General features: G+C 41.9%; 1 protein-coding gene across 1 annotated transcript in view; it reads right to left on the bottom strand.

Annotated features, from left to right (window-relative positions):
* The window catches only part of LOC117438020 (alanine aminotransferase 2-like), a 41,249-nt gene that overhangs the window by 1,788 nt on the left and 18,640 nt on the right, over nt 1–20,821 (bottom strand). Inside the window, exons 3-10 of the mRNA XM_034073373.1 lie at nt 14,867–14,975; nt 11,116–11,249; nt 8,898–9,141; nt 8,061–8,140; nt 7,361–7,497; nt 6,498–6,672; nt 5,514–5,669; nt 4,362–4,474 (exon numbers count right to left, since the gene is read on the bottom strand). Coding sequence (XP_033929264.1) covers nt 4,362–4,474; nt 5,514–5,669; nt 6,498–6,672; nt 7,361–7,497; nt 8,061–8,140; nt 8,898–9,141; nt 11,116–11,249; nt 14,867–14,975 — 1,148 coding nt within the window. The remainder of the gene's footprint in view (nt 1–4,361; nt 4,475–5,513; nt 5,670–6,497; nt 6,673–7,360; nt 7,498–8,060; nt 8,141–8,897; nt 9,142–11,115; nt 11,250–14,866; nt 14,976–20,821) is intronic.

Consider the following 20,821-nt stretch of genomic DNA (forward strand, 5'->3'; position numbering starts at 1 on the left):
CTCGTTTCGGCAGATGGTATCGTATTCTCTCTCCTTGTTTATTTCCTCTATCATTGTTTTTATTAGTGGTAGCAGTAGTGATTTGTGTTATACCTTAATTGCTGGATTGGTTTTTATCTCAACCCGTGGGAGTTATATTCCTTCGGTTCTCCTCCCCATCCCTCTGGGAGTGGGGAGGTGGGGGGGAAAAGGGGTGTGTGGTACTGCGGGAGACTGAGGTGGAGTTTTAAACCACGACACCTTCTTAGTAGCTGGTGCAGTGCTGTGTTTTTGACTTGAGTTTGAGAACAATGCTGACTGATAACACATCAGTGTTTTACTTGTTGCTAAGTAATGCTTGCCCCAGTCAAGGACTTTTCAGTCTCTCATGCTCTGCCAGTGAGGAGGGGCAGAAAAAGCCAGGAGGAAGCAGAGACAGGACACCTGACCCAAACTAGCCAAAGGGGTATTCCATACCACAGCACGTCATGCCCAGTATATAAACTGGGGACAGTCACCGGAAGGCCCAGATCGCTGCTCGGATGGGGCTGGGTATGGGTATTGCATTGCCTATCACTTGTGTTTATTGTTTCCTTTTCCTTTCCCCTTTTATTTTTATATTCTCTTCCCTTGTTATTTCCCTCATCATTATTATTATTATTAGTGGCAGTAGTAGTAGTTTTGTATGGTACCTTAGTTATTGGACTGCTCTTAACTTGTGGGACTTACATTCTTTTGATTCTACTCCCCATCCCTCAGGAGCTGAAAAAGGGGGGGAGTGAGTGAGCAGCTGTGTGGTTCTGAGTTACCAGCTGGGCTTAAACTGTGGGGCACAAAGGGTTAAGATAACATATCTGACCAGAGTATGTCAAAACATATTTGTGATAAGCATTCATTGTTTTGGATCAATATTCACTTATCACACCGTCGATTTATTTGCTCTTGGAGTTGATGTGCTTGGTCTCAGAGTTTCAGCATGTCACACTTTACTTGCAGCCTGTATTTGCTGATTCACTGCTTATCAGTTTTGGGGCCTGGGCTAAAGTTCTAATTTCGCTGTACTTGACAGTAATGACTTGTAATACAATAGAATCATTGATCATGAAATTGATCTGGTATGGGTTCTCAGTGTGATCATCACCTCTATACTTTGGGAGGAATATAATGGGGCCCTGAGCAACAACAAGGCCTTGAGCATATTAAACGCGAGATAGTTCATGCAGTAGCTCTTGGACCAGTCCAGACCAGGCAAGATGTGAAAAAAGTGCTTTACACCACAGCCGAGGAGAATGATCCTACCTGGAGCCTCTGGCACAAAGCTCCAGGGGACATTCGAGGTCAACCCCTCGGCTTTTGGAGTCGGAGATACAGAGGATCCAAGGCCAGCTATACCCCAACTGAAAAAGAGATACTGGCAACCTATGAAGTGGTTCGAGCTCCTTCAGAAACGTTGGCACTGAAGCACAGCTCCTCCTGGCACCTTGTTTGCCTGTGCTGGGCTGGATGTTCAAAGACAAGGTCTCCTCTACACATCATGCAACTGATGCTACATGGAGTAAGTGGGCTGCACTAATTACACAGTGAGCTTGAATAGGAAATCCCAGTCGTCCAGGAATTCTAGAAGCCATCATGGACTGGCCAGAGGGCAAAGATTTTGGAATGTCACCAGAGGAGAAGGTGATGCATGCTGAAGAGGTCCCACCATATAATAAACTGTCAGAAAGTGAAAAGCAGTATGCCTTGTTCACTGATGGGTCCTGCTGTATTGTGGGAAAGCATCGGAGATGGAAGGCAGCTGTATGGAGTCCTCAGCGACAAGTTGCTGAAACTGATGAAGGAGAGGGTGAATCAAGTCAATTTGCAGAGGTGAAAGCCATCCTGCTGGCCTTGGACATTGCTGAATGAGAAAAGTGGCCAGTACTTTATCTTTCTACTTAACTCATGGAGTGTACCAAATGCCCTGTGGGGGTGGTTGCAGCAATGGAAGCAGAACATTGCAACAAAGAGGTAAACCCATCTGGGCTGCTGCACTGTGGAATGATACTGCTGCCCAGATGCAGAATTTTGTGGTGAAGGTATGCCACATAAGTGCTCATGCACCCAAGAGTTGGGCCACTGAGGAACACCAGAACCACCAACAGGAGGATCAAGCTGCTAAGACTGAAGTAGCTCAGATGGACTTAGATTGGCAGCAACAGGGAGAATTATTTTTAGCCCCATGAGTCCATGACATCTCAGGTCATCAAGGTAGATATGCAACATATAGATGGGCCTGTGATCGAGGGGTGGACTTTAACAATAGACCCTATTGTCCAGGACGATGGTTGAAGTACAAATAGAGGGAGACCTCGCAGACTGACTATATCACACTCCCACCAACCCACCAAGGCAAGCGCCATGTGCTTACCATGGTGGAAGCAACCACTGGATGGCTGGAAACATATGCTGTGCCCTCACACCACTGCCCAGAACACCCTATGGGTGGGGGAACTTTCAAGCATTGGGATATACACTTTCCAAAGGCCACCTGGTTGGTCAACACTAGGGGATCTGCCAACAGGGCTGTCCCAGCCCAATAAGAACTTTTATATACTGTAGAGGGGGATAAAGTTCCTGTTGTGCATATAAAGAATTTATTGGAGAAGACAGTCTGGGTTATTCCTGCTTCAGGTAAAGGCAAACCCACTCATGGGATCACTTCTGCTCAGGGACCCAGATATACTTGGTGAGTAATGCAGGAAGATGGGGAAGTCTGATGTATACCTCAAGGGGACTTAATTTTTGGGGAAAACAGCCAATGAACTCAGTTATATGCTATATAACACTTCTATAGCCCATCAGCTAGATGCCCATTTCCACCACTCTGGGCTTTGAAAAGAAGATATGTGCAGAAGATAGCAGCAGAGAATAAAATCATGGGAAAAGCCATGACTGAGGAAAAGTCCTCAGGTCACCATTAACTGACCCTGACTTCCCTCTGATCATCACTCAAAGAAAGAATGAACTTTGATGAAACCAGACAAGCTCAGCAGTGGCCAGACGAGTTCAGTGGTGTTGTCAGAAGGCAACAATCCAACACTACACACCGTCTCTCCTGCCCTGAAAGACTGTTACAAGAGATGCAGCCTGACACCATGGACTGAATGAATTCAGCAAACTTCAAAGGGCTGGTCCACAGACTAAGGAATTATATCTGTCTCTTTGTGTGTGTGTGTGTGTGTATGTATATATGAGACAAAAAGTGATGATATATTGAACAATGTGGGGCCTGAACATTACATGAATGGTATTGAATAAGGTGTGGATACTGTCCTGGGTTCAGCTGTAACAGTTATTTTTCTCCTTCTTAGTAGCTGGTGCAATGCTGTGGTTTTGATTTTCAGCCTGGGAACAACACTGATAACACACCAGTGTTTTACTTGTTGCTAACTAACGCTTACTCCAATCAAGGACTTTTCAGGCTCTCATGCTCTGCCAGTGAGGAGGGGCACAAGAAGCCAGGAGGAAGCAGAGACAGGACACCTGACCCAAACTAGCCAAAGTGGCATTCCACACCACAACATGTCATGTCCAGTATATAAACTGGTGGGAGTTACCTGGAAGACCTAGATCATTGCTCGGGTCGAGCTGGGTATCAGTCAGTGGGTGGTGAGCAATTGTATTGTGCATCACTTGTGTTTATTGTTTTCTTTTCCTTTTCCTCTTTTAGCTTTATATTCTCTCCCCTTGTTATTTCCCTTATCAGTATCATTATTAGTGGTAGGAGTAGTGGTTTTGTATTATACCTTAGTTACTGGACTGTTCTTATCTCAACCTGTGGGAGTTTCATTCTTTTGATTCTGCCCCCCATCCCTCTGGGAGTGGGGGGGGAAGGAAGAGGGTTGGGAATGAGCAAGCAGCTGCGTGGTTCTGATTTACCGGCTGGACTTAAACCATGACAATTATTCAGCATGTTTAAGGAGAAGATTTATAGGGAAGATAGTGCGTTTTTCATGCAGTTTCTCTGTATGGAAACACTTTAAACACACACCCCCACACCCCCCCAAAAGAAAGCAGGGCAATTTTTGTAATGCCTTAGGCAACTTTAAGATTAGAGTATTAGATATTATTATTGTTTGTATTCGTGGAGAAGGCATTTAAAATGTCAGTGTATAAAAACAGAATAAAACTATGTCAGCAATCTGTGAAAACAGCGTAAAAGCCTGAATAGCTCATCTAGCAGTACAAGTCTTTGACCTAGTTGTCAGTGCACAGAAAATGTCCAGTAGAAAGACAGACAACAAACTGAAACAAAAATCCTTATATTTGAACAGAAGAGAAAATACTGGCATGGTACTGAGCTTATTACAGTTTGTTTGATTTTAAAGAAACAGAAACTGTACCTGAAATGGTAGCTTCCTTCTTTTTGGCCGAATCCACTTCCAGGTACAACACATATTCCAATCTCTTCCAGAAGTTTCATGCAATAGAACATATCAGGTGCCATTTTATGAACCTAAGGGAATGAATGCTTTTGAACTATTGAAGTCAAAATATTCCAGATATATAGAATTTTATTACTGTTTTTCTTCCTGAATCCTTATCTTACAATATTACTTTCTTATTCTGCTTACTAAAGAGAATGAAGATCAGTTGCTAGTAGGACAGCTCACACTGTGAATTAAATAAGAGTATCTCATGGAGGAACAAGGCTGAAGAACCTAAACAAAACACTCACTTCAAAAGAAAGGTTTTAGATATTCTTGTTTTTCTACTTGAATTGCTTGTAGCTTTTTGTCAAATGTCTCAAAATTGAACTTATAAAAATCTAAGCAAATGACATTTGACAAGATGAAATTAATTTGAGAGCTGTGTTCCACTTACTATTTTTTCCCCCTGAATTATCTACTGACTAAAAGTCCCCTGATTAATAACTATGGAAGTTCTTAAATAGATGCAGGTTATATGCCAAATCAAATAATCAGCTGAAAACTAGCCCTATTTATCCTCAGCTAAGCTGATAAATTTCCCTTTAAAAAATATTAGATGCTAGGGAATACAGTTAGGATCAAAAAGACTTGTCATTCAGTAACATAGCTTACTGGCCCAAATACATAAAGGTAAAATTTGTAAGAAAGTTTCCCTCCCTCTTTCCTACACTTCCTGAATGGGTCTTCTTTTGCAGGGTCAGTAGTACACTGCCATTCACAATGCCCGTTACATGTCCTGGCCTACCTAACCCAGGCACAGGCAGCAGCTTGGAATTTGCACAGATCCAGCTACCTGCCCACCGTATGACTTAATCTATTTAACACTAACATCCTTGAGCAACATTCTCAACCTGGAAGCCTTACCACTGTGATGAAATGATCAGTTTTGTTTTCCTCTCTTAAAATAAAGGTCATGTTATATTTAAGATCATACATAGTCAATTAAGTACTGCTTTTGTAACTATATGAGCTTACTCTATCTCTGGAATAAAAATTCATCATTAGAAATGGCAGGCACAAATGTGTGAAGGTTAAAATGGACTGAGGTAAAAATGACTGACTGACCTTTGCTTCCTCAATGGCTTTGGAAGGAATAAAGATCCGTGGGAAAGCATACATAGCTCCTTGAAGTGGACTGCAGTGCATTCCTGGTATCTTGTTAAACATGTCTTCTGTTAGTTTGGCTTTTTTGGCAAGATTGTTCAAAACAGACTCCTTCTCCTGTTTAAAAGTAAGGTGTTCAGTTTGATGTATTTGAAGTGGCAATAAAAACACGATAAAAATCTATGATGCTTCAAGAAGCCTCCTCGAATTAAGCACTTTCAGGGCTTTGCAGAGCTATTAGAGCAAATGATGTTCCTAATTCCAGTCATACTCTTCAAGACATCAATGCAAAAAAACATTAGCAGGATACAACTACAAAGCATTGTAGATAGCAAATAACCTGCAGAAGTCTCTATTTGCAAGCCCTCTTCTTACATTCTTCCTTCTGAGCATCCACTCTTGGCTATTTTTTGAAATATTGGCTATATTTTTGAAATAACATTAGCTGAACCTTTGATCTGACTCAATACTGTAATTTCTTAAGGCAGATTCAGTTTCATTTTTACAAGTGAGAAACTCTATGTATACTTTAATACAGAATTGTTCAGGTTATAGAGGCACTGGATACCTAAGAACAAGGCTGATTTTACAAGTTTATTTGAAATTACATTCCTGTTTAGATTTTAGTAAAAGCAAATCTTAGTAATTCCTATGTCTTGCTAAACACAGGAGAGAAGTTCAGCAAGAAAGCTGATCTGATAATGCCTTCTTAGCTTTTGTTTTGTTTTTTTCTGCTTCTAAACAAAGGAACTGTAAAAGGAATAAAAATACTTTGAAAGGTAGTCATATTGAGTTAATTTAAAATACCCTGCAGAGTTCTGTAAATTGATGTTATTACATGATTGTTGGAGAAGAAAGGAAAGGAGTCTGGTCTCTGTGCATATTTTGAGTTCACAGTACTTAGGTTTAGGAAATACACAAAAGAACAAGAATGTTATTGCTGACCTTTATGAACTGTGAATAAGATTCTTCTCCAGGTATTGGAGGATTCACTACAACATCCATTGCTGCTTGTCCTGAGACTGGAGGACAAAGGCGAACGGAAAGCAACTTAACAAGCTGTCCTTTAATTTCTGGGTGCAAGTTAAGGACCTCCATATAACCTCCTCTGTAGCCACATCTGTGATTAAAGTGAACAGATCAGTTAACCTCAAGTATTAAAGTACTGGAAAAGCAATGAAAGTGACTGCAGAAGTGGAAAGACATGAGGATCTTAAAATATGTAACACGCAGATTGTTGAAACAGCTGCTATACTGATGTTTTAAGATGGAATTAAATGATATGTCATTAAGCCCTGGTATCCCATCCAGAGAAGAAGGTGTACATGCAGCTTCCCTGTTAGGCAAGTTGATGACTAATGTGGACTATTCACTCTTAAGAACAAGAGCACACAGCTGTAGCAGTATTCATTTAATCAGAAAATTCTTTTTCTTTCATCTCTTCCTCCCCAGAACAACCAAACCCATTTGTAATATTAAACATCTCAGTGATTCTTGAGCTGTTCCCTTGACTGTTGGAGACAGTATTTTCCTTTATCACAGGTCCTGTTTAGGACTGTAGGATTTCACCTTTGTGGAACTGAGGCATTAGGTGTCTGAAATAAATATATTTATTATTTGATACTTTGAAAACCACTGAGCTAATCCATTACTCTGTGCTTTAAATGCTTGTTTTCCTTTTCTTAATTGTTTTTAGTTAAAATTATAAAAGATGGTGGATTACCTTCAGGTCACTAACATGAACAGCCATCCAACCAGATTAATGAGGAAGACGAAATATATAAAAAAAAACCCAACAACAGACTTACTCGCCCATGTATCCCTTAGAGGTGGAGTGAAAAGAGGCCAGCTCAACATTGTTATAGTACTCGGGTCCCATCTCATACAGAATCTTCTTGAAAGAATGAAACTGGCGTCCTTCAGAGTACACATTGTCCTGGTAAACCTGAACAGTCAGAAAACATTAATGTACTCTGTTCCACCAGCTAAAGATAAAAGCTGACCTTTTAGAGAGCCAGGTCTGAAGAAACAGTGGTAACACTCAAAACTTAAAGCCATTAAAAGACACAAGGTTCTTTGTTAAATAATAGTTACTGTAATGATGCATTTTATCTCATATGGCTATACTTAATAGTTTAGCCTTTGGAAGAACAGTGAGCGTCTTTGTATAACTTAACCTTTACTTGTATTTTGTAATTGATTTTTCTTCTGTTTCTTTCATTTGAAGTAGTCTGAGTATCACATAGGTTTCCAGGTCAGTTCCAGCAAAGTTACTTCTTATGTCTCCTTGCTCATTTCCCCTACTCTTTCTAGTTCAAATCCAGATTAAGATACCTCTCATATTAATCCTCTGATATTAAGAATATTGCATGTTTGTTCATGGCTTAAAATGCTAACAGAGAATCTGTTTCCTGCACTTAAAAACCACCAGTACCACACATGGAAAAAAAATACACCTTGTATGTGTACTCTTATCTGTACTTTAGAGAGAAAAGAATATTCCATTACCTCATCAGCCAGAAGAAAAAGTTTCTCTTCCCAAGCAAAGTGTATCACATCTTCAGTGCACTTTCTGCTTTGCACCTGTCCTATGGTTTGATTTTTAAAGCAAGAAGAAAGTTAGTGGAGCATTTATATATACACAAATCTTTTCACCCAGACCTAGTTAGACTATTAGCTTTTCAGTAAGATATCCTTCTTTCTCAGAAAATTGCTACTGAATTTTATAATTCAATTTACTAAGTGTGAAATTTAGGAACATTTTTGGAGGAATTATAGTTCAAGGTAACAGTCCATCTCAAGCAAAGGAAGTGTGAGATACAGTAATTTAACTTATTAAGAGTACTCTGTGTATAACTGACCATTTGAAATACACATATGATGGTTAAGTGGGAACTAGTTTCTCACTTATCAACCTCAGCTACTCAAAAACCTAAATTATTCTGAGGGAAGCAGTGGTTGCCACTGAGTTCAGAGTGTTTAGTCATTGCTTTTCAGTGGCAATAGGCTACAGGCCATATCAGAGACAAGATCTTTTATAAAGACCAAAAGTGACCAAGTGATTCCACAAGTCTGCAGAAGTTCACTGGAAGCAGTGGCTTCAAATGGGATCCAGTGAAGTGAACCTGCTCCTTCCTGTCTTCCCAAATCCCTGGAATTCCATGACACTGAAAATAAGTTTCTAAAAGTAAGACATGCTGTCCTGCTTAAAGCACTGATCTCTACAATTCAGCTTTGCGTATTTCATAGGTATTTAGAATTTACCTGTGATGTAAAATGAATGGAAGAAGGAAAAAAACCCAAAATAGTGATAAAACCCATCCATTAACCAAAATTGCTACAGACCTGTGGGATTTCCAGGGTTGATAATGCAGAGAACTTTTGGATTGCAGTATGCCTTAGCTTCCTTCAAGGAACGGCGAAGTTCATTCACATCTAGAGCCCAGCAATTTTCTTCATCCAAATAGTAGTTCACCTGGATAGCATCTAGGTCAGATATGGCTGCTGAATATAAGGGATACTGTGGTATAGGGATCATCACTCCTGTTCGGGATTTTCCACCTCCTGAGACCAGGATCTTTAAAATGGTCTGGGGAAAAAGTAGGAATAAAGAATAAAAAAAAGTCACACACAGAATTACTCTAGAATAAATTACTGATCTTCCTTCTTAAAAAATCTAGAGTTAAGGTATCTAGAAGCATACAATCATCTTCTTATATCAAAGGGCATTTATTTATTTCAAGTTAAGTTACTGACTGAGGGAGGATGGTCTAACTCAGCTTAATGGAACTCCTCTGAATGTCATGGCTTTTAAAGATCATGTCTGATCAACTACAAAATTTAGGAAAAATATTCTGAGCATAAGCCAGAGGGAAAATTGGAAACAGGAATATCAAGATCATGCTTTTTATACTGTCCCCAGTTGTAAGCAACCAACAACAAAATCAGATAGCTCTTGCTTGCTGCCTTCCACTCATCTCACTAACCACATGAGGCCAGAGAATAAACCCAGAAATTAGAACTAGGGCCTGTGGAGGTTCTTCTTTGGAACAGAGACAGAGATTAGGAGCAATTGTGGCCAGATGGGAATAAAGCTAGAGACTCACATTATGTTTTCATTTTCAAGTAACTGAAGAGACCAAAAGTCTGCATGTCTTGGGATGGAAAACTAATGTATCATATGTAGTTTACATTCAGAAGATACAGCTAGAAATGCTTGTGCTAAGGTCACTCCAGAGTATTTGCCTGTGCCGAGTGACTGTGTGTCTGTGTGTATCTGTGTAGGTTCTTTACATGTGAATTAGAGTTCATTTGGTGCAGGAATAGAGAGATTTCTTGCCTTTATAATCAAGGGAGAACTCTGAAGTACAGGCTCAATCAAGACAGACGTCCTTATCATGATGTAACTGATAGTGTAAAACCAAAAATAACTCTTCAGATATAACAGCAGTATACCTGAAGTTTCATGCTGGTTCTAGAACAAAATCTGCCTTTCTGTGCCTCTTGTCATATACTAACTCAGCTGCTAAGCTAATGATTTATAATCAACATAATTTTGCACCCACCACCAGTTTAAAAATACCAAGTATCCAAAATGTATAATCAGGACAAAGTGAAAATTTAAAAACCCTTTAACACTCTCTATTCCCCAAGTTGCTTTATCCTTGGAAGTGCCAAATAATGAGACTCATTTTACTGCTGACTTTTCATCACTAGTAAAATCAAACTTAATATGCTATGCTGCCAGGTTAAGACTTGGCATCATAAACTCTGGAAAGCCAATTCACTAAAGACCTTTGGAGAACTGCTTGTATCAGAACACTGTCATTCTGAACTCTGCCACTAGATGTAATTTTCAATAAAACAACAAAACCCAAACTTTTACAAACAAGCTACAAGAAGCTGCCTTAATAAAAGCAAAGAACTTCTGGTTGTCGTAATACCAGTGAATGTGTCTGTGTAAAGTAAAAATGTAATAGAGTCAGTTATTCCTGTCTTAACTGAGGACCAACTCTGAATCTTGCTTAAAGCCAAAACCTTATGGGTTTTTTTCCCCAAACAAGCTGGCTACTGAAGATTTTGGGGATTTTCACTAGCATTAATCTGCACTAGCAGAGAGTTTACTAGGAAGAAGAGCTGCTGGACTTCTCACTTCATTCTCTTCACTCACTTCTCTCTTCATTCTCTCTTCTCTCTGCTAAAGACTCGTACCTTCTAATCTTCAGTGCTTAAGTATCTTAACCACTGAGGACACCATTATTTAGTCTGAATGGTCTGAATCTGCTAAATTTATATTTAGGCCCCTATGTAGTTTATACTACCTTTACAAAAGGTACAAGTTAATGTATATTAACAGACTTTGTTTCCATGTGCCTGTTTCTTAGCTGGCATCTTAAATCCACATAATTGGATGTATCGCAAATCCACTTAACGTGACTGGAGTACCTGTTAGATCAAACTCACAGGAGTTGTGAGACCAAATGTTCAAAAAAGATCTGTATTTCCAGAGATCTGTATTTCCAAAAAATTACAGCAAGAAGAGACATTTAATTTTAACACTTACAGTAATACCATCACTTGCACCAGTGGTAAGATATATGTTATCTGGATCTGCAGGAACCCCACCATCTCTTCTTTCAATATATGAAGCAACATCTTCACGGATACAATTTATACCTGGACTGGCAGTGTAAGATCCTGTGAAAAATGAGAAGAGAATTGATTACAATGAATAATCAGATTTTCTGTTTGCTAGCAAAACTCCTGAGCTAATATTGTATGAAGTTGTTTGTATGTATGAAGGCTCTGGACCCCCAGGATTGTTATGTTTTGTTTTTTTTTGGGGGGGGGGTGTTTGTTTTGGGTTTGTTTTTCTAAGAGTTGGAAAGGGTGTTGGTTTGTTCACAGAGCAAAAGAGTTAATTTGAAATTCGACAAATATAAGTATCACTAAAATATAAGCATAATAAACTAGACTGGTAAAAAGTAGTATTTAAAGGCTACTCTGCAAACCAGGACAGCAATCCCATTTTTACTAACTCCCAGTTGTTTGCTTTATGTTGAAAACCACTGCAGAATGTCAACCAACACCTATTTAACTAATGGGGAAAAGGCAAAAAGGTAGCATGTGCAAGAGAAAGGGAAATAACTTCTTTAAATCCATGACAAAAATAAGATTCCTATTTGCAATATGAAAATAATATACCATTTTCTCCCACAGTCTGAAACCCTAAAAATCTTAAACTGCTTCTCTCTCCCCCCACAGCATCTCCCATGACTGCTTTTCAGTTACTTGTAGCAGAAGCATTTAAGATGACCCTAATGTATAGGCCTCATGCAGTTTACAGAGCACAGCTAATAATCTTAAAGTGTCAGATGCCTGTGTGCATCATTGCTGAGCATGTGTAACAAATAAAGAGTAAAAATAAGCCTAAGTCAAGGTGAAGAAGATTCAAATTAGGAAGCTAAGACTGATGGACAACAAAGTGACAAGTTGTCCATCATATTTTAAAAACCATGACAGTCAGGTGAAGTTCCCACCGACAAGAAAAGGGAAATATAACCCCCATTTTCAAGAAGGGGAAAATGGAAGACCCAGGGAACTACAGAGCAGTCAGTCTCACTTTCGTTCCTGGAAAAATCTTGGAGCAGATTCTCCTGGAAAGCATGCTAAAGGACAAGAAAAACAACAAGGTGGTTGGTGACAGACAATATGGCTTCACTAAGGGGAAATAATGTCTGACCAATTTGGTGGCCTTCTATGATGGGGCTACGGAACTGATGGACAGGGGTAGAGCAGCTGACGTCATCTACCTGGACTTGTGCAAAACATTCGACACTGTCCCACATGACATCCTTGTCTCTAAATTGGAGAGACATCAATTTAATAGATGGACCACTCAGTGGATAAAGAACTGGCTGGATAGCTGCATGCAAAGAGATGTGGTCAATGGCTCAATGTCCAATTGGAAAACATTAACAAGTGGTGTCCCTAAGTGATCGGTGTTGGGACCGGTCTTGTTCAACATCTTTGTCAGCGACATGGACAGTGGGATTGAGTGCGCCCTCAGCAAGTTTGCCAATGACACCAAGCTGTGTGGTTCGGTTGATACACTGGAGGGAAGGAATGCCATCCAAAGGGACCTTGACACGCTTGTGAGGTGGGCTGATGCAAACCTCATGAAGTTTAACCATGACAAGTGCAAGGTCCTACACCTGAGCTGGAGCAATCCCAAGCACAGCTACAGGTTGGGCAGAGAAGAGATTCAGAGCAGCCCAGTGGAGAAGGACTTGGGGGCATTAGTCAATGAGAAAATGAACATGAGCCAGCAGTGTGCTCTCGCAGCCCAGAAAGCCAACCATATCCTGGGCTGCATCAAAAGGAGCATGACCAGCAACTCGGAGGTGTTCCTGCTCCTCTACTCTGCTCTCATGAGACCTCACTTGGAGTACTGTGTGCAATTCTGGTGTCCTCAGCATGAGAAGGACATGGAATTGTTGGAACAAGTCTAGAGGAGGGCTATGAGGATGATCAGCCTGAAGACAGGCTGAGAAAGTTGGGGCTGTTCAACCTGGAGAAGAGAAGGCTGCATGGAGACCTTATAGCAGCCTTCCAGTATCTGAAGGGGGTCTATAGGGATGCTGAGGAGGGACTCTTCATTAGGGACTGTAGTGATAGGACAAGGGGTATCAGGTTCAAACTTAAAGAGGGGAAGTTTAGATTAGATATAAGGAAGAAGTTCTTTACTGTGAGTGTGGTGAAGCACTGGAATGGGTTGCCCAAGGAAATTGTGAATGCTCCATCCCTGGTGGTGTTCAAGACCAGGTTGGATAAAGCCTTGGGTGACATGGTTTAGTGGGAGGTGACCCTGCCCATGACAGGGGAGTTGGAACTAGATGATCTTAAGGTCCTTTCCAACCCTAACTATTCTATGATCCTATGATTCTAATTTAGAACACTGTCATGAAGCTGTAGAATCTTCTGTGCTTGTTGGATGGAGTGTATTAACTCTTATCACTCAGTTATATGCTAATAGTCTGCCTGATAATACGTCTGTGAAAGCATAATTTATCAAGACAAAGAACCATGGGACAAAATGTTAGTTCAGGGCACAAAGTTCCCTGATGTGCTAAACATTTATTTTTACAGAACTAAGAGTTATATTGGGTCTATATATGGGTCTCTGACCACAGGTAGGAGATGCTATTAAAGTAGAACAAACCTAAGCTGTCATTCTGTCTTGTGCTCCATTAAGCATTGAGTCCCATGATTCAGTGAGGATATTCAGAAGACCTGAACTCAATTTTCAGGTCTTCTACTCTTAATTGTAATCAACTGATAGCTTAGATCAGAACCCATCTGTTTGCAATGTAGGATGCAAATAAATAAACCCAACCCAAAAAACTGCATGTACACATATTAGATATTTTTATATGTAGGACAGGGGTAAATTTCTCAGCTACCTGGAAAGACATGACAGTTACCCCACATGAAAAGTAAATATTGTCAAAGGAATCCCAGAGTATTTGATTTGAACACAACAGAAGTGGAGGACATATCTAAGCCTTCATATATAGTCTGGGAGTAGCAAGACTCGGTATTATGAGTTTTGCCTAACGAAAGTTCACTGGAAGTGAGGTTATTTATGCAATATCCAGAGGTAAAGACATTCATATTAACTTTGCAGTTAATACATTTAAAGAGGCCAATATAGATATGGGAACAATGCTTCAAATGGCTTTACCATATGTAGTGAAGCCACTTTTCTGTTGGATGGACAGCTTTTGAAAACAAGATTTTATTAGAACCCATCACTTCAATCTACATGGAGGGATCAGGTTTTAACCTTTGCTTTTTCCCATGAAAGCAAATTTCTCCTTCCCAGCCATGAAGAAAACAGCAGTAAGATGTCAGGCTAACAACGAAGTGATAGGAGTCGCCTCCATTCAGTTGCACATGGACTTGCCTCAGACTACGTGTTTATGGAGCGCTGTACAGAGGCTGATGAGCAACTGAGACCAAGAGAAGGGGCTGATACATTATACTAGAGACAGGGAAGGTGGAGAGAAGGCATAAACCAGTACAGCAGATCAGTAAGGTCTCCAGTGGTTTTAGTTTTTAAAAATTTGCACGGTTAGTCACTGCTTATCGGTAGGCCACACCATGAACTCTCCTCCTATCATTTTGCCCTAGGCTACTCCCATTTGACTTGTAATCATATAAAACATGATTAAGAAATTTCAGCACTGCAGATATTGAAACTACCTTTGCTGCTTCTAGTACAAACAGGAACAACTAAAACTTAAGATGCTTACCTAAGCTGTTTCCTCCGCAACCCTGCAAGATCCGTCTGGCTCGCTTTTTGGCATCTTCTGGAAAATTTGGGCTGTCCAACAGATTTGGGTATGTACACAGTGCCACTACCTAAAGTGCCAAAAAAATGTAAATTGGCCACTTCTCAATGGTTATTTTAAGTTGAAAATATTACTCTTAACTTTCTTTGGAAATTAAAATAATGAATACTAGCTAATTTAAAACAAAGGTTATTGATGAAGAGTTTGCAGTTGTTTTGTTAAGGGTAGTGCTTACAGAAGTAAAGAAATCTTATTGGGTTCCAAGTTCTGCTCATAAAAACAGTTACAGAATTATTAACTATGAGTATTACAAACAGTGAAGACTGGAGTCCAGATGAGCTATGCATAGTACAAACACAATAAAACACAGTTAATTATTCATGTGATCTCTAAACAGCTCTATCCTCCACGCTTTGTGTAATACTAGCCCACTTTATTGACAAGAAACCAAGAGTTTAAAATAGAGCAGAAATGAGAAATATGATCAAATTTTGAAGCCCCAGTTGCATGTTATAATAATCCTTCTTAGAAATAACTTATAGTTATTACTAATTTGAGTTTGTATGAAATAATTAATTAAAAAAAGAACTGGTGATATACAACACAGTAAAAGTAGAAACATGACCTAGCAGAATAAAGTTTATGAAGGAATGTAAGACACAAAGAATCTAGATGGCAGGGGGGTTGGAATTAGATGATCCTAAGGTCCTTTCCAACCCAAACTATTCTATAATTCTATATCTGAGATCAGATTAATTTGTTCCAGTCCCTCATGTTTATGCTTACATGGTGTAATATGGATAGGCTGTTGTCATCTTTTAGGACAGTGGCTGAATAACTAAGCCATGTGTGCACACAGTCATAGGGAGTAAGAATTTCCCATTTACCCAGTACTTTATTTAATAACATTGGTTTTGAATAAACTGTAAGAAGCTCTGGTCTTCCTAGTTTGCTAACAGTATGCTGTATAGCTCAATTTCATAATCTCATCATGTGGACCCCCAGTTTGATAGGGCTTCAGTTTTTCTTGGAACTTTGAATTTACATAGAATCATAGAATAGTTAGGGTTAGAAAGGACCTTAAAATCATCTAGTTCCAACCCCCCTGCCATGGGCAGGGACACATCACACTAAGCCATATCACCCAAGGCTTCATCCAGCCTGGCCTTAAACACTGCCAGGGATGGAGCATTCACAACCTCCCTGGGCAACACATTCCAGTACCTCACCACCCTCACAGTAAAGAATTTCTTCCTTATATCCAATCTAAACTTCTGCTGTTTAAGTTTCAACCCGTTACCCCTTGTCCTAACACTACAGTCCCTAATGAATAGTCCCTCCATAGCATCCCTGTAGGCCCCCTTCAGATACTAGAAGGCTGCTATGAGGTCTCCACGCAGCCTTCTCTTATCCAGGCTGAACAGCCCCAACTTTCTCAGCCTGTCTTCATAAGGGAGGTGCTCCAGTCCCCTGATCATCCTCGTGGCCCTCCTCTGGACATGTTCTAACAGTTCCATGTCCTTTTTATGTTGAGGACACCAGAACTGCACACAATACTCCAAGTGAGGTCTCACGAGAGCAGAGTAGAGGGGCAGGATCACCTCCTTTGACCTGCTGGTCACGCTCCTCTTGATGCAGCCCAGGATATGGTTGGCTTTCTGGGCTGCAAGTGCACACGCTGCTGGCTCATTTTCATTTTCTCATCAACCAACACCCCCAAGTCCTTCTCCACAAGGCTGCTGTGAATCTCTTCCCTGCCCAACCTGTAGCTGTGCCTCGGATTGCTCCAACCCAGGAGTAGGACCTTGCACTTGGCATGGTTAAACTTCATGAGGTTGGCATCAGCCCACCTCACAAGTGTGTCAAGGTCCCTCTGAATGGAATTCCTTCCCTCCAGCGTATCAACCGAACCACACAGCTTGGTGTCATCGGCAAACTTGCTAAGGGCGTACTCAATCCCACTGTACATGTCAAACACTCTGCACAAGTCCAGGTAGATGACATCAACTGCTCCACCCCGTCCATCATTTCCATAGCCCCATCATAGAAGGCCACCAAATTGGTCAGGCAATATTTCCCCTTAGTGAAGCCATGCTGGCTGTCACCAAGCACCTTGCTCTTTCTCATGTGCCCTAGCATGCCTTCCAGGAGAATCTGCTCCAAGATTTTTCCAGGCACAGAGGTGAGATTGACTGCTCTGTAATTCCCTGCGTCATCCATTTTCCCCTTCTTGAAAATGGGGGTTATATTTCCCTTTTTCCAGTCATCGGGAACTTCACCTGTCTGCCATGATTTTTCAAATATGTTGGCCAGTGGCTTTGCAACTTCATTCACGAGCTCCTTCAGGACCCGCGGATGGATTTCATCAGGGCCCATAGACTTGTGTACATTCAGGTTCTTAAGGTGGTCTCAAACCAGATTCTCTCCTACAGTGGGCCCAAGGTCTAGATTTTCACAGTCCCTGCATCCGCCTTCCAAGACTTGGGTGGTGCAGCCAGAGCCTTTGCCAGTGAAGACCAAGGCAAAGAAGTCATTCAGAACCTCAGCCTTCTCCAAATCCTGTGTAGCCAGTTCTCCTAATAGCTTCCGGAGGCGGCCTACATTGTCCCTACTCTGTTTTTTAGCTGCTACATACCTATAAAATCCTTTCCTGTTATATTTCACATCCCTAGTCAAGTTTAATTCTAACTGGCCCTTAGCTTTCCTAACCCAGTCCCCAACTTCCCAAACAACATCCCTGTATTCTTCCCAAGCCACCTGTCCTTGCTTCCACCTTTTATAAGCCTCTTTTTTTCCTGTGAATTTTTCTCAGCAGCTCTTTATCCATCTAAGGGGGTCTCCAGGCCTTCCTGCAGCATTTCCTTCTACTTGGGATGCAACACTCCTGAGCTTGTAACAGGTGATACTTGAATATTAACCAAGAGTCTTGGGCCCCCCTGCCCTCTAGGGCTATATCCCATGGAACCTTACTAAGCAGGTTCCTGAAGAGGCCAAAGTCTGCTTTCTTGAAGTCCAGGGCAGTGGGCTTGCTGCATGCTCTTCTCACTGTCCTGAGGATCTCAAATTTGACCATTTCATGATCATTGCATCCAAGGCTGCCCTGGAGCATCACATTTCCAACGAGCCCTTCCCTGTTGGTGAGCACGAGGTCAATCACAGCACCTCTCCTTGTCAGCTCCTCTATTACTTGCAGAAAGAAGTTGTCTTCCACACAATTGAGGAACCTTCTGGACTGCTTATGCTGTGCCTTACCATCCCTCCAACAGATATCACAAGGGCCTTCAAGAGTGAGGCTGTTCCTATCTCTCTGTAGCGCCATTAATCCACAGAGTCCTCTTGATCAGTCGGTCTGTAACAGATCCCCACAGTAATGTCTCCCATTGCTGTTCTCCCTTAAAGCCTGACCCACACATTTTCTGTTGACTGATCATCTGTTCCCAGACATAGTTCCATATTCTCCAGGCTATCACTGACATAAATAGTAACTCTCCCTCCCTATCTGCCAGGCCTGCCTTTTCTAAGAAGCCTGTAACCTTCCATTCCAACACTCCAGTCATAGGAGCCACCCACCATGTTTCTGTGATACCTATTATATCATATCACACACCTCCCTTGAGACTGAGTCAGGCCGACAGCTGGGTGCATCTGTCTCTCTTGAAGTCTGCTCTCTTGAAGTCCAGGGCAGTGAGTTTGCTGCATGCTCTTCTCACTGTCTTGAGGATCTCAAATTCGACCATCTCGTGATCACTGCATCCAAGACTTCCCTGGAGCGTCACATTTCCAACGAGCCCTTCCCTGCTGGTGAGCACGAGGTCAAGCAGGGCACCTCCCCTTGTCGGCTCCTCTATTGCTTGCATAAAGAAGTTGTCTTCCACACAATCGAGAGCTCCTGGATTGCTTCTGCTGGGCCGTTCTGTCGCTCCAACAGATGTCAGGGTGGTTGAAGTCCCCCATGAGAACAAGGGCCTGTGAGCATGAGGCTTTTCCTATCTGTCTGTAGAGTGCTTCATCCACAGGTTCCTCTTAATCAGTCGGTCTGTAACAGATCTCCACAGTAATGTCTCCCATCACTGTTTTCCCCTTAACCCTGACCCACAAACTTTCTGTTAACTGATCACCTGTCCCCAGAGGGAGTTCCATACTCTCTAGCCTATCCCTAACATAAAGGGCAACTCCCCCTCCCCTCCTACCAGGCCTGTCTTTTCTAAAAAGCCTGTAACCTTCCATTCCAACACTGCAGTCAAAGGAGCCATCCCACCATGTTTCTGTGATGCCTATTATATCATAGCCCCATAGATGTGCCCACATCTCTAATTCCTCTTGTTTGTCCCCCATGCTATGAGCGTTTGTATAGAGGCACCTGAGCTCAGCTGCAAATGAAGCCTGCTCATTGGCTGGAGCGTCTAGAATATCACCACATTGCTCCAAGCATTTATTATAGGTGCTGGCAACTGACTGGGTGTGTTGGGATGGAATGATGCCCCCCTCCCCCAACACATCTAGTTTAAAGCATCCTTGACAAGTCTGGCAAGCCTCCCAGCAAAGCCACTCTTCCCTTTCTTTATCAGAGCAGCTCCACCAGCCCCCAGTAGGCCTGGCCTACAAATGTGGGCCCCATGTCCAAGACACCCAAACCCCTGACTATGATACCACCCTTTTAACCATTTATTAACCTGTCCAATCCTCCTTGCCTTTGGAAGGTCCTCCCCTGTGTCTTGGAGAATTGATGAAAAGACTATCTAAGCTCCAGAGCCCCTGACCACCTCTCCCAGGGCTCTGGAGTCCTTCTTTATACTCCTCAGGCTACTACTATCTATATCCCTAGCACCCACATGTATCACTAGAAGTGGGTAATTGTCAGTGGGATTTACTAGATCAGGCAGCCTCTCCACAACATCCCTGATCCGTGCCCCAGGTAGGCAACACACTTCCCTCGCAACCGGGTCAGGCCGACAGATGAGTGCTTCTGTCCCTTTCAAGGCAGAGTCCCCTACTACTACAACCCGCTGCTTTTTCCTGGCGGCACCAGTAGAGATCTTCTGTACCAGTGCACCAGCCGACTGTTTCTGGTGCAAGTGCATTTCCTCATCAGCCCCCTGCAGGACAGCAAAGCGGTTCTGGGTGGGTACAGTAGATTTAGGAGGAAGCCCCTTGCTTTTAATTGCTCTCTTCCTCCTTTTGCTGGTTTTTTTTTTTGGTACCAATTCCCAGCTTCCCGGGTTAACAGCCTCCTTCTTTCCTCCATGAGTTAGAGGGGAAGCTTGAGGCCCCTGCACTGTTTGGGCCTGGCGCAAGCAGTCCTGCTTCCTCTCAGCTTCCCTGACATCTTGCAGCTTAGTGATAGCATCCCGCAGCTCAGCCACCTGCTGGAGGAGGACCTCCACCAGGGAGCACCGAGCGCAGCCCTGCCCGTTCTGCACCTTTCCCTCACAAGACCAGTGCAGGCACTCTCTACACTCCGAGCTCTGCACCACAGCTTCCCCTCTAACCAGCTCTGTCTGCCTATGCTGGCCACCATCGGGGGAGCCCGGGCAGAGCTCCCATTATTATAGACTGTGGATATTACATGTGTGTGTAAGGGATGCTCAGTAAATAGTGTAATACTAGTTTTAAACTTTGCTTGTGTTTTAGGAATAATACACAAAGGTGAATTCTGTTGTAGTCTTTCCTAAAATTTAACCAGAGGTAAAATGTGGAATTTCAGCAACATTACAACTAGTTGCACCCAACTGCATGAAGATCTTAAACTGTCAGATGAAGAAAGGCATTTGCTTTTTTCTTTGAAGACAACCACTTTCTTTTTTGAAGTGCATTATTGATAATGAATGCGCAGACTGATAACATAGGAAAATTGTCAGGAGAATGTATGGGTGGGGAATAATATGAAACATAAGGAAAGCTACTGTGTTGAAAGAG

This window comes from Melopsittacus undulatus, chromosome W, assembly GCF_012275295.1.
Source record: "Melopsittacus undulatus isolate bMelUnd1 chromosome W, bMelUnd1.mat.Z, whole genome shotgun sequence".
Classification (NCBI taxonomy): domain Eukaryota; kingdom Metazoa; phylum Chordata; class Aves; order Psittaciformes; family Psittaculidae; genus Melopsittacus; species Melopsittacus undulatus.